General features: G+C 36.0%; 1 protein-coding gene across 2 annotated transcripts; it reads left to right on the plus strand.

The window, feature by feature from the left end:
- Window positions 1–754: 754 nt before the first annotated feature.
- Window positions 755–17,240, plus strand: sae1 (SUMO1 activating enzyme subunit 1). 2 transcript variants are annotated; one of them, NM_001002058.1, is given in 9 exon segments: window positions 755–1,029; window positions 1,705–1,816; window positions 2,264–2,437; window positions 8,477–8,622; window positions 8,706–8,805; window positions 8,902–9,007; window positions 11,590–11,734; window positions 14,971–15,040; window positions 16,902–17,237. In NM_001002058.1, coding segments are annotated over 9 exon segments (1,047 nt in total). In that variant the 5' UTR covers window positions 755–928; the 3' UTR covers window positions 16,995–17,237.

Here is a 17,240-nt window from a genome sequence, read left to right on the forward strand (position 1 = left end):
TATATGTATATATATATATATATATATATATATATATATATATATATATATATATATAATTGAATATAATAACTCTAAAGTATCAGTTTTATACAACTCAACTTTTTATTTGATTCTATTTTGCAAGCACAGATCTAGAAAACAATCATTTAATGCTATTAATAGTGATCTACACTCCAATAAATATAATTCTGTCACGTTTATGTTTGCTTAAAACCATTATTATTGTAAATTATACTATTACATTTTGTTTGAAATTAAAATCTTATTTTGCCAGTGATGGGTTGCAGCTGGAAGGTCATCCGCTGCGTAAAATATATGCTGGATAAGTTGGCGGTTCATTCTGCTGTGGCGACCCCAGATTAATAAAGGGACTAAGCTAAAAAGAAAATGAATGAATGAAAATCTTATAATGATTGTCAAATGATTTGTCAAATCCTTTGAGAATATTTTTAAAAATAAAGAAGACTCTATATTATTTATACTCTTTATTATTTAATGTCTCTTAAAATAAAAAGTACTAATTTTCTTTTTTCCATTTCTTTGCAAGTAGACTATTATAAAATAGTAAAATGCACCATTTTCACTCATATCTGGACAGAAATTTTAAGTTAAATTAACACCATGAACGGACCTTTGCTCATAAAATTATGCATTATTAAAAATTAAATTCATCATATGTACATGACATATTTTGGTGACACATTTAACGCTCGCTAGATGTATAAAGGATCCCTGATAAATGTCCATTGTCGAGCTCTGATTCTGGCACACATCTCCTGCGTCATCATTGCGCGCCTTTACGAGTTTCACTAAGCGGCACTTTTGTCCCATTGAATGGGCAATAGAAAAAATAGAGCGTAGAATAGTCCAACTAACCCGTAGTTAATTGATTACAGCTTATCATCAGAAATACAAATATTCCGAGATGATCGATACCATCGAAAAAGAAGACACTATTATTAGTGAGGAGGAAGCTGCACAATATGATCGCCAGATTCGCCTGTGGGGTCTCGATGCTCAAAAGAGGTTCGTGGATAAAGGTTTCGAGCAAAAAAACAAAACTTAATCATATTTTATGGATCTTGTTTTTAGATGATTGTTTGTGTGTGCAAAAAACATAAATTATAAGTTGGGTTAAATGTAATTAATTATTGTGATTAATCCATCTTTCACAGTCGTCTGAAATACAATGCGTGAAAACAATGTTCGTAACTTACTGGTTGTATATTGCCAACATAATAATGAATTAATGTTATGTACGTGTTTAGTACTTGTCAAATGTTTTAAATCTTCATTATTTTAAATGTTATATAATAGTCTCTCATGCTCACAACATGCGCATAAAGGTGAACACATATTGTATTACACGATGTAAAAATAAGTTTTCTAGTATCTAATATGTTATGTGAATTTCTGAAATAAATGCACAAACATTACACATTTGAATGCTCTTAGGTCACAGTCTCTACAAAGTGGCACTAAGTAACTGTTCATACAGTTATACATAATATACAGTTGATTTCTAAAGCATAGTGTGACACCTTAGACTGCAATTTAATAATGATGGTCTTTTTTAACTTAATTTTTAGCACATAAATTCACTCATGGTGAGCAAGAGAGGCTTTATTAACAACATATAAATCACCATGTTTCCAAACATTTGACCAGTACAGTAATTAACAAACATAACTGCATTTTCAGACTGAGGGGATCACGAGTACTTCTTGTTGGTCTGCGAGGTCTTGGAGCAGAAGTAGCAAAGAATCTTATTTTGGCTGGAGTCAAAGGACTGACCCTCCTGGACCATGAGCAGGTATCAAATAAAGTGCTGTCTAGCATATTAGCATTGCACTCATCAGACATCTTTATTGAATGGAAAGGAGATACATCCATTCATTTTCTTTTTGGGTTAGTCCCTTTATTAATCTAGAGTCGCCACAGCGGATTGAACAGCCAACTTATCCAGCATATGTTTTACACAGCGGATGCCCTTCCAGCTGCAGCCCATTACTGGGAAACACCAACACTCATTCAGGCACATACACTACGGACAATTTCGCTTACCCAATTCCCCTGTAGCGCATGCTAAGTGCCAACTGACCCCCCGAGGCTCGAACCAGCAATCTTCTTGCTGTGAGGCGATCGTGCTACCCACTGCGCCACTTTGACGCCCTAAAAGAAATGCAATAAAATTGAATTATGAGCACATTAATAGAAATATAACTTGGCAAAAAAAATTCTTATGACTTCCATCGATCAGGTGACTGAAGAGTCCAGGCGCGCTCAGTTCTTGATTCCTGTGGATGCAGATGGTCAGAACCATGCTCAGGCCTCTCTGGAGAGAGCTCAGTTCCTCAACCCCATGGTGGAAGTAAAGGCAGACACTGAACCAGTGGAGAGCAAACCAGATGACTTTTTCTTTCAGTTTGATGCGGTGAGTTACAAAGCCAACATTATATTCCTGGAAACTGCATAATTTACATAAATAAAGCATACAAAAAGGCTTTTATATGTAATAATAATAGTAATAGACACTCTTTAAATAATAACCACAGAATAATAGTTTGCAAAGGCAGAGAGCTAATTCCATCCGGAAATGCTCTATTGCTTAAAAAGAGGCATTTCATATTTTACAACTATTTATAAGTGGTAAATGGCTGAAATTAATATCCAGTGGTAACTATTTTCAACTTTTTTTCCCCAAATATAGTCATTTTAAATTGAAAATGTGGTACTATTTACATAGTTCAGGTTATAAATCAATGAATGTGATGATACAAGGTTTAGATTTTTTGAAAGTATTAGGCGTAAAAAAAAAGAGTGTGTGTGAATAATTTAAAAAGTGATTAGCAAACAATTCAAAACAATCACAATAAATGCCTAAAGTTGATCAATACTATAATTTGTATCCATTTATTTTGTAATAATAAATTATAAACAATGCGCTACAGTAAATAAACTTCTTTAAATGTAATTATATTGTTTTTTTTTTTCGCTTTATATTGTTGTCTAAATGTATTATTAACTTAGTGAGTTATGTTTTGGTCTCACTGTCTGCTTGTTAAGTCGTGACGTATGGAGTACTGTTTCTGGGTCTAAGCCGCTTCTCATTTGAATCGAGCAAATATTTGTTCATGACCATTTTACATCACACATTAGAGTTGATTTTATATAAAATCATGATGTACACAATAGTCTCTGGGCTTGCTACATCACAGACACCAATATTATAACTATTTATAAAAATTTATCACTTTCTGGCCACCGGTTATTAGGCATGGATATTTATATTACTATCGTGATTTTTGAAAGTATTACATCGCTTTGTAAACGTTTATTATTTCCATTTGTTGAGCCTTCCCATACAGTTTGATAAAGCAGTTGGACCTGGAAGCAACTTTGCATGACCTCACACTTAACAAGGAGATGTTGATATTTTTTATTGAAATGTTTAAAAATAGACAAAGAGTTCAGATGCAAAAACCTCTAAGTGCCATCTGAAATTTTCTCCTAAAATTATAAATTTTTCTCAGGCTACTGTGTTTAAGTTGAGTAATTTCTCTTTTTTGTCAATATGTTATTTTTATTACCTTTATTGTTAAATTAGAGAACATAAATATAGGAGTCTTGGAAAAATGCCTAGTTTAAACGAAATTTCAGATTGCACTTAGAGATTATAGCATCTGAACTCTTCATATGAAAACATATATGAATCCCTGTAATAAAAGCACTTTCTCATACTTTTGACAATACAAGAGACGTTTTGTATTTTCAACATAGTCATACAAAAAGGAATACATTTTCCAATTAAAAAAAAAACATATTTGCAAAAGTTTAAATGATCACATTAATTTAAAGAAGAATTAAGCCTAGTATTTCCTTCACCCTGCTATACTTGTTTGAATACAAGTTTAGAATTAATGCTTGTTTATACAAATTGTTTGACCGAGTGTTGAAGGCATGGTTGTGAACTTGGTCTGATATTATTTATTGAGCTATTATTTAATGAATGTTGTAAGAAAAAAATGAAGATGATGTAGAAGATCTTAATGAAAATGTTTATACATCATAGTAGTCTCCAAATACACGGCAGTACCCTGTTTTTATCAAAGTCAAAATGAACCCTTAACTCTTAAACTCCAACCTTTTATACTGTTTTAGACTTGCCTTTAGGTGTTAATAAAGTTGCTCCTTGGCTGTTGATACAGCTGTTTTCTCTATCTCTACTGTATGTTAATGCCACTTTCACACCATTGATGAGATGATTCTCTGTGCCACATATCCATCCCCATTCTACAGTTGTTACCATTTGGTCAAGATGTAGTCACCTCAAACAATGCAGAGATAACAAATTATTGAGTTGTCTTCTCTATCATAATTCAGCCCTTTTGGGAAATGAGCATCAAACGCACTAATTAGAATTTAAGTTGGGTCGAGGCAGACTTAATTTCTTTTAATGTTCAAGAGAATTGTAATTAAAATATAGTAAAATCTTTATTTGCAAAACAGCATTTTTGTTCAGGACTTTCACAACACATATTAGAATAACCATAGAAATCTAACTGTGCTAAAAATCCCTTACAAAATGTAATTTTTCTATGGAAAGTGTCTGTTTGACTGGCTGTAATTTTAAGATGAAGCGTGAAATCTATCACAGTTGTGATAGAGATTCATCAACACATCAATGATTAATTAAGCATTAATATTTTAAATGAACCATCCTTTTGTTTGCGCCTTTCATGTCCACTAGATGTCTCAATACACAATTGAGCATTATCATTTATAACTTCTGTTTTTGCCTCTTTTTTTTTTTTTTTTTTTTACCCCTCAACCTCAGCATGAACCCATCTATGAACAATCCGCTTCAGATCTAGACTCAGACTTTTATCTACGGCTTAGTTTGGTCTTTTGCAAGCTCGTGCTCCTCTTTTTTTCAGGCATATAAGATATTCCAGGCCACATTTTCTTTCAATCAGGCCTGTTGTTGGCTGTGGAAGGTGCAGGCAGCATGCATAGCCTGTTCAAAGCACAGACAGGCGGTCTTTCATCTCGTCTATGTCTGGGCGCTGTCTGAACTTTCCCTCTGGGAGCGTTAGCAAGAGTTCATGAGGAGGAGGGAAGAGATGCTGGGACACCACATTATCTATTCTCTTTTATCTGATTCTCTCCATTTCTTGAAGTGCACAGGAAGTATTGTGTGTTTATGCGTTTGTCTTCTCTTGTGCATGTGTGGTGTCATTTGGAAGCAATTTTGTCAAAAACGATGCAAAATTATTCAAGAGGAAGCAAACAATAGACTGAATTAATTCATCGTCAAGATGATCTGTACATGTGTGAATGCATCGTTTGAGGGATGAAGAACAAATTCTATGCGGTACAGGGCATTGCTGTTGCTGGTGATGTGGAAACATTTTTTTTAAAGTAACCAATTTCTATTCAGAAAATAAGTTGTATGTATTGTTAATTATCGAAGGATCAGAATCACATATTTATAAATGACTATTAATCTATTTATACCTATTTTTAAATGAATTTCATTTATGTATTCAACTATTGAGATATATAAGTAAGTAATGTGTATTTATATAGCGCATTTATCGTGCATGTCCAATACACCCGAATCGCTTCACCATCCTTTGGGAGGGTCTCTCCACACCAACACCAGTGTGCAGCATCCACTTGGATGATGCGACAGCAACCACAGGACAACGGCGCCTGTGCGCACATTACACACAAGCTATAAGGGGAGGGGAGAGACAGTGATAGAGCCTATTCGGTGAATGGGGATGATTGGGAGGCCATGCTGGGTCAATGCAGATCGAGGAATTACACCCCATCTCTTTAAGAGAAGTGCCAGGGGATTTTTAAGGACCACAGAGGCTCAGGACCTCAGTTTAACATCTCATTTGAAAGACAAACTTCATATGTCAGAGAGAGCTGTTGTCTTGTGTGGTTGTGAAACAGCAGTGCCATTATTTCTGTTGCAAAAAGTCAATAACCACAGTACTAAAATATAACTTTAGACACAAACACTGATGTAGCGGTCAAAATGGAGTAAATCACCAACAGAAAATTCAAATGTTAAAAAGAATATTGAGACTTCAAAACGTTCAAATGAATATGGTTTTACTTTCGTTGTTGTGGCACTTGGTGATGACAAGTAACTATTAAAAATTAATTGAAAGGGATGGTGCTGCTTTAAATCAGTAATGTTATCTGGCTTTCTTGATAAACTGTTTTGTTAAATTTTGCCATCATTTACTCACAGTACACTTTCAACCCTTTGAGTTTAACGAAAGGGAAGATATTTTAAAGAAAGCTGAAAACCTGTACTCACTGATCTCCACTATAACTGTTTTTCCTAACTATGCATGTCAATCATTACAGGTTTTTAGCTTCCTTTAAAATATCTTAACCTTTACAAAGAAACCTGTATGAAAAGTAAATATTGAGTAAATTTTGGGAGAACTATACCTTTAATTAATCATTTGTTCAATAGATTTGCTAAAAATGCTGATTAATCCATTAATAAAACAAGTAAAGTCCTTCTTTTAAATAATTTAAATAATAAATAAATCTAATTAAATAAATGTTATTTAAAGAGACTGCAGCTAGTTGCTAGGTCCTCTATGTAAACTATTTGTCATTTTGTTTAGTTGTTTATTTGAAATTGTCAGAGAATTGTCATCCCTGTGGTCCAGAATAGTGAATATCTAATTTAAGGCAATTTAGGACGTATGTAAATAAAATCATGCTTTGGGAAATTATATTTAGAAAATAAAAAGTACAATTATTAAATATTAAGTGATTTTAATAATAGGACGAAAAAAAGACTAAATCAAAGTTTTGAGATGAGCAGACATTTGTTTTATAAAAAGTCATAATTAGGACTGACATAATATGCCATTTATTTTTATGCCATAATTATAACTTCTCTCAGTATGACAATGTTGACATTATTATTTTAATCTCTGTTTTAAGTTCTACCATGACAATCACTTTTCTCATAATTTTACATTTTGTCTTGTAGTTATGACATAGTATGTGGAAAATTTATTTTATCTCATAATTAATAATTGATGCATACATTTTCTTTTGTGGCAGAAATGGTCATTGTGCCTGGCATCTTTGTGAGGTGATGTTGTTACATTGCATTTTGTGGAGTAAACTGAACTGAATTATAGATTTGCCACCACAGACATCATGTAATGCCAAGTGGCAGCCGTTTAGCGGTGGCATATGGGAAAAGCTGGTACCTCTGATTGGTATTCCATTGTGGCATGTTTTGTTTTGCCTTTCCATCCTCTAGGTGTCACTGCCTGATAAAGATGTCTTCTTTCGAGTTGTCTTGCTGCCTGGAGGCACATAATGCTCACAGGAAGAATGTCAAAAGACAATGTCTCGCCGTATGTTTCGTAATGTTTCTCAGATTCCCAGATGAACTAGAACAGTGAAGGTGTTATTCCTCAGGGCACAATTACACTGCAACAGTAATTTCTGAGAAGTGTTGTTGATATTCAGGTGTGGGTTACGTAACCTTTGAACATCATTGGAAATAATCCTGCTTAGATAATCAGTTCATTTTGGGTTTACTTTAAACTGCACGGTTATGGATGGTGTTCTGACAACGAAAGTAAACAAACAGAATCCATGTCAGCAGATAAAGTGATGATTCAGTTGTCCTTGAAGATCCACCCAGTTAACGCATCATGGCACGTGCCATCAGTATCACAACTGGGTATTAATACGCCACCCCGTTCTTATCTCAAACCCAAAATGTGGGGTGTGGGATGTTTGGGACCTTGGATAAGAATGCTAGTGTTCTGGTCAGTTTTTTGTCTTTGCCAAACTTTTTCCTTCAAGTTTTTGGTTCTAGTGGTGAGACAAGGACCAGGGGTGTGTGTGTGTGTGTGTGTGTGTGTGTGTGTGTGTGTGTGTGTGTGTGTGTGTGTGTGTGTGTGTGTGTGTGTGTGTGTGTGTGTGTGTGTGTGTGTGTGTGTGTGTGTGTGTGTGTGTGTGTGTGTGTGTGTGTGTGTGTGTGTGTGTGTGTGTGTGTGTTTGTGTGTGTGTTTGTGTGTGTGTTTGTGTGTGTGTTTGTGTGTGTGTGTGTGTGTGTGTGTGTGTGTTAAAGAAGAAAATAATCTCTTGTTGGAAGAGTGCTGATGTAGCAGGTGTGTGTATCGGCTATCTGTGATGCTAAACAGATCTTATTGTCAAGTTTTTATTTGAAGTTTCACAACAAGGCATAGATTTTTGGCAAAAAAAAATTCACTCCTTTTTTTTATTAGCCAAATAAATTTCTACCTTATATTTAGGCCAATGTATTGTAAAATTTACATACTCCTAAAGGTCCATCTATTTCACCAAAAAATGTCTGGCCAAGCCATTGGGTTTTATTCAAAATGTGTTTTATGTACCTATCAAGGTCACTGATTTGAAAGCAGTTGTGCATTAATGTCTGTTGTTTGTTCAGGTTTGTCTGACCAGGTGTTCCAGAGACCTCATGGTTCGAGTAGACCAGCTGTGTGCCTCCAGGAACATTAAGGTCTTCTGTGGTGACGTGTATGGCTATAATGGGTACATGTTCTCTGACCTCGGCCAGGAGTATCACTATGTAGAGTAAGTTGAGTAACTTGGATGAAAATGAGATTGTGTTTGATTTTCTTGTGCACCAAATTCATGTTCCTGTTCAAACTTGTCAGAGAAAAGCCCAAAGTGGTGAAAGGGTCTAATGAAGCCAATGATGGTCCTGAAGCAAAGAAGCCAAAGATCGACCCCAATGAGACTACAATGGTGAAAAAGGTGGGAAATTTGGTAGATTAATTTCATAAACTATTTTTGATTTCTCAGTTTTCACTTTTAAAGTTAGTTATTGTAACTTTTCCACTTCCCTTGTAGACTATCAGTTTCTGCTCTCTGAAAGAAGCTCTAGAGGTTGACTGGACTACCGAGAAAGCTAAAAGCAGCCTGAAGCGCATTCCTGCTGACTATTTCCTTTTGCAAGGTAAAATTTTAGATGGGGCTTGGCTGATAAATTATATCATATCGAATTTCTAAAAATTTTATGTTGATAACGATGATGAGCTCTGCATATTTTTACTCTATATTACTCCTAAGTGCCAATCGCACTTCAAAAATATGCAACAACAGGAATAAATAATTGTGTTGATATTAGAGATTCACCTAATTTTTGTCCGCTGAAAATTGTCAGCTGAAAATAGTTCATGCTGCAAATTGTATTTTTTCGTGCTCTCGGTTCACTTTCCCGCCAGCAGCATCCTCCTTATGGTTGGGATACTCTTTAAAGGTGGAAGCATTCAAAACTTGTATCGAAATATATATTGTTATATCGTTCATCACAGAAAGGAATTATTGACATTGCATTTTTGTTTTATTGCCCAGCTCTACTTTTAGGTTATATTTGTTTGATTTATTTAATTTTATAACCCATGGAAAATTGAAAATGAGAAATAGACTATTTCCATTTGAAATAGTGACGCTTACAGAGCTATCTTCATCTGTGCATGTTGAGAACTGCTGGACAGAACAATTCCATTAAACACTTTGAAATGTTAATTGTGAAGTAACAAAAATTCAAGCAAATCTTTTTTATAGCTCTATTACAAATGAATAATCAGGTTCAAAGTGCTTTACAGGTACAAAAAAAAAAAAAGACAAATGACAAAAATAGACAATGCTAAAAATAGCAATGAAAAAAAGCTGCAAATGTGAAATAAATAATACTGAAAAGCAACAAAAAAAAAATTACAATATTGTTCAAAATTTTGGGCTGTTCTTTTCACAACTCAAAATCACTTCCTTTACAAAAATACAGTCATATTTTGAGATATTGTTAGAGATGTTAATAAACTTTAAAACAATTGTTAAATGTAGTTAAAATGTAATTTTCCCCTGCGATGGCACAGATGAATTTTCATCAAATCAAATATGCATTACTTTCCAACGTGGTTCAGTGTTTTATAGTTGGAAAAAATTGTACATTTTCACAGTATGTCTGATAATACTTTTTCTTCTTGAAGAAAGTCTTATTTGTTTTATTTCAGCTAGAATAAAAACAGTTTAAAAATTTTTAAAAACCATTTTCAGGTCAAAATTATTAGCCCTTATTTTCCAATAGTCTAAAGGACAAACCATCGTTAAACAATAACTTGCCTAATTATCTTAACCTGCCTAGTTAAACTAATTAACCTAGTTAAGCCTTTAATTGTCACTTTAAGCTGTATAGAAGTGTCTTGAAAAATATTTAGTCAAATAATATTTACTGTCATCATGGCAAAATAAATCAGTTTTTAGAAAGGAGTTATTGAAATTATTATGTTTAGAAATGTGTTTAAAAAAAATCTTCTTCCCGGTAAACAGAAATAGGGGAAAAAATAAACAGGGGGGCTAATGATTCGGACCTCAACTGTATATGCATGAATTGACAATAGAAAAATTGCCCATATCTACAAAATATTAGATTTATTAAAAAATTGTTATTATTAATATTATTTATTTTTATACTTAAAAATAATAATAATAATAATAATTAAAATAATAATAAAAAATTTAATATTTGAAATATAAAATAAACAAAAGGTATAAAAACTGTCCTTGAAGCATTAGAAGGCATTACAGGAAAATGTTAATAAACAAAGATAACTATCATAATAGATATTTTACACTTGGTTGACCAAGCTTTGATTGAGTCGCCTGAGACCGACACCAGGTGCAGACAGGACCTTAAATGGTTCCTTTTGCTGCAGTTTGTTTGGGCGACTGAAGGCAGTTCGTGCAGTCTGTTGTACACCGTTATCAGGGGGAGGGCCTGTTGATCTGTGTAATTATAGTTGATGTTTCTCTTTTTTTTTATATTAGCGCTCACCTGGTCTCCTCACCGAGACTGGCTCATTTTCCATCACAGGCTGTCCATGGCCAGTCATGTGCGGTGGCTCTCAAAAACAAAACATGCCACCTCCGCAGCTCTCTATCATTATAACCGCACCTCCGCCCCTCCCTCAGCATCTACTATTACATTTATGGAAAAAATAACATTTCCTATTTGTGCACTGAAGCAAGACTTTAAATAAGTTACTGTGCTTAAAAATACCACACATCAGTTCAAACAGCTTTTGAGGAAGAGCCGTTTCCTCTGTCTTAACTCACTGATTTATTTGAGGTTTTATCGCCCCACTGGTGCGACTATTACATCAATGATGGGTTTTTTTTCCAAAGCCTCAGATGTTATTTTCACAACCTGGAGAAAATTCTATAAAGAAATTCAGCTATGAAACTTGAAATTTCACCTCTGTGGCAGATAAAGTGAGATAACGTGAATGAGTGGGAGTGTGTTTCTTTGATGTGTGTGTGTATGTGCTGCGCTGCCAGGTGGAAATGCAGTGGGCTGAGGTTCATTGTGCTGCAGTTGGTGGGCAGTCAAAAAGGAGAAGTGATACTTTGGAAAATAGCCTAAAGGGGCTGAAAGCCTTTTCACGTGCTGCGCACATCTTCAAACACATCTCCCCTCCACTCACGTCCTGTTTTAATGTGGAAAACCCACTCTGTCTCTCTTGCTTCCTCCAACAGTGCTTCTGAAGTTTCGCACAGATAAAGGTCGCGATCCTCAACCTGACAGCTTTGCTGAAGACTCTCAACTGCTCTTGCAAATCCGCGATGATGTCCTTGAGACTATGGGCTTAAGCTCGGATTTGCTCCCCAACACCTTTGTCAGGTACTCACTTAACCAGAAACTCAATGTTGCCATTCATTCTCTTCAGCATCTTCCTTTATTTCTAACTGAGGATGTGAGTGGTTTGCATGAATGACTTATTTTGACCAAAATAATTGGTCTGGTTTCAGATTCAGCTGGGCGTTTTTGAGTGCAACAGAATAGAACTGAATCTAGGTGCTTTTGTCCCATTTTAAGAACAGCTGTGTGAAAATGCCCACAGATTCTAGAGTGATGTTGAAAATATATGAGAGGCAGCATAGCGTTCAAATACACTGACGTTACATTCAAAAAAAAAAAATCGACATTTCATTTTACTTTCAAACTGCATTTTTTGTCCTTGATCTCCATGTGCACAGCCTTTGAAGTTGAAAGTTTAACAGTGTGATTCTGTTAAATTAACTGCAAAAGCTCTGGGACCTGCATTTTAAATGTCAGAACCAGACATTTATGTCCTTTCGAATGTTAAAGTCAGTGTGAACAGGAAGTTGCTGAGACTTTTATTTGAGTTTGTTACTGTTCTTTCAACTGAGAACTAATGGTTAAAGGGGCGTGGTTGAGGGGTACAGTGGTCCCTCCCTCACTAAAAAGCTGTTCACTTTTCGCAGTTTTGCAGATTTTTCTGTGCAATTTAACATGCTTTTTTTCTACATCGCATTGTGTTCTGCGTCCTGATTGGCTATAGACCAGTGTCAATCAATCTCTTCTGTGTTGTGTCTCCTGTACAGTACAGAATGCATTCAGCGATGTATTTTATGTTTGCAAGTTTTCCCCCCACAATGTCGATGGAGCGTTCTGCACCCTCGAAGGCATCCACGGTAGCACCAAAAAGGCAGAGGATGCTAACCATCATACAAAAAGCTTAACTTCTGGACATGCTAATGGAAGGTAGCAGTTACGCGGCTATAGGGTTCCATTACAAAATAAATAAATCAAGATTAACTGGTTTTGATCTTTGGTTTCATTCTGTGGACTTATTTTTCTACGAAGGTTTTAACTTTGAGAGTGTTTAAACAAAAGAGAAAAGTGTGAAAATGTTAATGTCTGTCTGAGAAAAGTGTATAAAGTGTGTTGTGAGGGGTTTTACAGTCCTAAAACATCCATAATATTTAAAAAAAAAAAAAAAGCTGCGGATTTTGCCTATTGCGGGTTATTTTTAGAACGTAACTCCAGAGAATAATGAGGGACCGCTGTGTCGTAGCTGAAGCTGACAAACTAACGTCAACAGAAGGTCCTCCACTTCCAACACAGAAGAAAATGGCCAGATTTTGATTAAAGATTTCCAAAACAAACTTTTTTTAATGGAATAACTTGCACATATTAATAGCCCACCTAAAGAATAACAATGTTGACCTACAAAATAAACATTGCACATTTTGATTTCACACAGAATTGTTTTCAATTGTCAGTAACATTTGCTTTTGCAATTTTTCAACATTAAGTGTTGACTGAGCAGAGATCAAGGACCCAATTTGCATAAAAGCGTAAGTGAACAGAAAACCTCCGTGAATTACAACATTCCCCATGAATGTTTGTTTATTAACAGATTTAGTTTTTTTACAATGTGTGTAAATAGCGCTGACTGTCTGAAAAGTTATTCATAAACAGCTATATTATAGCCAATAGCAAGCTAGCAGGTCTGGACTGCATCAGAGGAAATAACTGACTGCATCAGCGATTACCCATAGTCTGTTTTCAACATTTTAAAAGGTAAGCTGAAGCTAGAACTGCAGTATATTTGTATATTGAAATGAGCAGGTCAGATGACATCAATTTAGAAGAGTCTTCTGCGTTTGATCACTCTTACCACACTCTTATGGCCATGACTCATTTGCTGACCTCATTCTCCAATCAGAGTAAGTTCTCTCTCTCATGATGGATCTCAGTTTAACCTGCTTAATCTGACAAAAAGCCCCCGACTGGTTTGGCACATGTAAACCAAGAAATAAGCTGCCTGAAGCAGAGTTTCATATTTTTAGAGTTTACGTAATTCCTGCTTTAAATTACTTTCAATTTATGGCATGTATATGTATGTATTTATTTATTTATTTATTTTTTTTCAGTTCTAGAAAAGACTTTATAGTGCATTAATGTGTACATTTACATTTTTGTCAGCTGTTTTCAAATGACAGACAGCCTTTTTTTTTCTGTTAATTTTAATTATGAAATATTCACACCTCACATGGTGAATATGTGACCGTGATGTACGACTGACTGGAATGCAAGTGGGACATTTCACTGCTAAAATTTCTGGCCTCATATGTGTCTGGAACGCAGCATTAAAGCTCGCATATACATACTTAATAAAGCACTGATGCCGTTTTTTGCCATCTATGAAAATGTATTCAGACTTATGCAGGGATCAGGAAGGGAATAAGAGTAGGTTACTCTTCTTATACTTTGAGATTCACAGGTTGTGAGAGTAGAGATTTTAACAAGACACTAACAAAAAAATAATAAAGATAATTTTGCTATGAAATAAAAAAATGTACATTTTCAAATGAATCTGTAATTGTAATATGTGCTTTGTATTTTGTGCATTATTTTTAGATTTTAAAACATTTCTTCTTGTTTAACCATCTATTGTGTCTTCTATATGTTTTTCACCAACATCCACCTTTTGAACTACCACATATAATTGTGTTAGTGAGGCCAGCAGTGGGCACACAACCTGTGGTTTGTGTGAGTCCTAATACCTCAGTATAGTGAAGGGGAAACTATACTGTCAGTGAGGAGACGTTAAACCGAGGTCCTGACTCTCTGTGGTCATTAAAAGTCCCATGTCACATCTCATAAAGAGTAGAGGTGTACCCCAGTGTCCTAGCCAAACTCCTTCTTTCTGCCCTTGACAATCATAGCCTCCCAATCATTCCCATCCCCCGATTTTGCTCTATCAGTGTCTCTTCACACCCCCTATAGCTGGTATGTGGTGAGCGCACTGGTGCCCTTGTCCTGTGGCTGGTGTCACATCATCCAAGTTGATGCTTCACACTGGTGGTGGTGTGGAGAGACCCCCCCCTCACGATTGTGAAGCGGTTTGGGTGTATGTTCATACACAATAAATGCGCTATATAAATACTCGTTACATTTGCGATGGCTGTCTGTTTTTTAAATATGATTTTTGACATGACTTACAATAAACATGAGTATAAAAAGTGAACTGAAAAAAAACCAAATAGCTGAACAGCAATTTTTTCCCAACTTAATTAGCACTCCTGGCTTGTGTTTTCTGCTCACAGTTACTGCTTCTCTGAGATGTCGCCGGTGTGTGCTGTAGTCGGAGGAGTTCTTGGACAAGAGATTGTCAAGGTGAGATTTAAAGTATTCTTTATAGATTTGTTCATTGTTTTATATATACATATATATACATGAGTAGCAGTGTGATATGGCTTAGTGTGCCACCAGTGACGATATACAGCCATGTCGCACACCTACGAGTGTGATATTGCATTTATACAACAGCTTAACGGCATAATCATGTATATAAAAAAGAAAATCAATTACGGAGAGTCTAAAAACCCTTTTGTATGAGGAACTACTTTCTTTCATCATTCAATCACATCTGCAGTTGACATCAGAACAGCAGAAATCGTTGCTACTTCACACACGTCACTTAAGAGCTAGTATTTGAATGATTCTCTAGCATAATGTCTGAAGTGATGACAAAACAGCTGATTTTGCTCACATTTCAAGATTATAAGGCTGAATAGCATGAAATGCAATCAGTCTACTGATTAACTAGCATTTCTCTGTTGCAATCGGAAAATCACAATAATTAACCCCAAAAAAGCCAAAGCATCTCAAACATTACCAGATTGCTGTTGGGTATGCAATAAGGAAAAATCACATGCGGCCAATTCTATTCACTGAACTAGTCTGCAGTAACGAAAACAGAAGACGCATTAGAAACAAACAGATGGTTAACTCAGGTTCTACAAAGAGTGGCCAACACAAAATGCATATATTCCTGATATCTGAGTCCCATCTCACACTCAATACACTACAATTACTGTGATATAAATACAGCTCTACAACATACAAAAGAGAGAAATTTACTTAGAATGTCACTCACCAATTTTATAATAATTTGATCAGCTGTAGTTTGAAAATACATCGATCTTATCTCCTGTAAAGGCTAATTGTAAAGTTTCTGTTACCATCTTGTGGATGGACAACGTCAACCATCTTTGCTCTGCTCAATGACAGGCTGATAGATGCCATCGCAACGTATCTCAAAAATTATAACTATTAAAATTGGCACTATCCTTATAAATAAACTGCATTGGTGGAATCTAAACAACTACATTCTCGCCTAAAAAAGCCTCAAAAGTGCATTATGTTGCCCAACAGCTGCAACATTTGTCAAACTGTAGTGAGTTTATTGATCTGCTGTCACTTCATGTGGGTGAAGTAATACAGAAAGATGAGGAGGCTGTACGAATTCTGATATTGCAGAATATTATTTCAATCTAATTCTCCACCCTACACTTTCATAAAAAATAGTAAATTGTGATGAGGCGCAGTGAGAAGCGTATGGCAGCTGCCCTCTCCATCAGGATCTGGGCTAAATCCAAATGTCTTATCTGTGATGGTGTGTAAATGCCAGAAATGACAAGGTAATACTCCGGTCACTGATGAAATCCAGCGGAGAGTGGCTGAAATCTACTCATATGCTCCATAAACCGTGCGAGATTAAATAACCCAAAGCGTAGTGATGTAATCAGTCGGCCTAGATTGATAATTACCTGGATTATGGACTGTAAAAGAGGATCAGCTATACTCTGGTCCACCTTCAAAACACAAACCATTACCACCTCATACAACAGCCTTTGGTGAATGCTAAACGTCAATACCGCTCTGAGAGGGTGATGTCATTGCACCGAGCGGGATGCGGTGTGGTCTTTGTATGGGGTGTTGGAGTGAATGACATGGCTGGGCAGGCCTTGAACCCACATGGCGGTGGAGTGAAGCCAGGCTGTCTCGCCATCTCCCTGCATGATGAAACAGGCTGCAATTGGCATATGGCTCTCTGTTCCTCACTGCCCCTCGTCCATCAGTCTCCGTCGCCACAACAGAGAACGTGTCCGACGCCTTCAATCAAAGCAGTTCATTACCCAAGTGGTTCTGTGTCGGTGGCGCCTGATGTGATTTGTTTGCATGTGTTCCGCAGGCGCTGTCTCAGAGAGATGCTCCGCACAGGAACTTTTTCTTCTTCGACGGCCTGAAGGGCAGCGGGGTGGTCGACTACTTCAGCTCCAAATAAGTGGCCTCGGGAGAACACAGAGCCGTGCATGTGGAGCTCATCCTCTGCCAGTGGCCGCAGGCATCAAAATCTGTCTTTTGGACGATACCTTTGCGTAGCTGTTTGCCACACGTCAACTAATGCCAAGAGCAACCAGAACATTTTGTCCACACACTCTTGAATATTCATGCACACACATTTTTTTTTCCACCAGGGTTGTGATTTCTACTTTTTGTATTAAAATAATAAAAGACCAATGGAAATAAA

Source organism: Danio rerio, chromosome 15 (assembly GCF_049306965.1).
Source record: "Danio rerio strain Tuebingen ecotype United States chromosome 15, GRCz12tu, whole genome shotgun sequence".
Lineage (NCBI taxonomy): Eukaryota > Metazoa > Chordata > Actinopteri > Cypriniformes > Danionidae > Danio > Danio rerio.

Excerpts from the sequence above, each read along its gene's own strand:
- sae1 (XM_021481377.2), top strand. The coding sequence starts at position 929 with ATGATCGATACCATCGAAAAAGAAGACACTATTATTAGTGAGGAGGAA. Across the intron at positions 8,623-8,705 it reads CAGGAGTATCACTATGTAGA|AGAAAAGCCCAAAGTGGTGA; the intron begins GTAAGTTGAGTA and ends CAAACTTGTCAG. Across the intron at positions 9,008-16,901 it reads TGACTATTTCCTTTTGCAAG|GCGCTGTCTCAGAGAGATGC; the intron begins GTAAAATTTTAG and ends TGTGTTCCGCAG.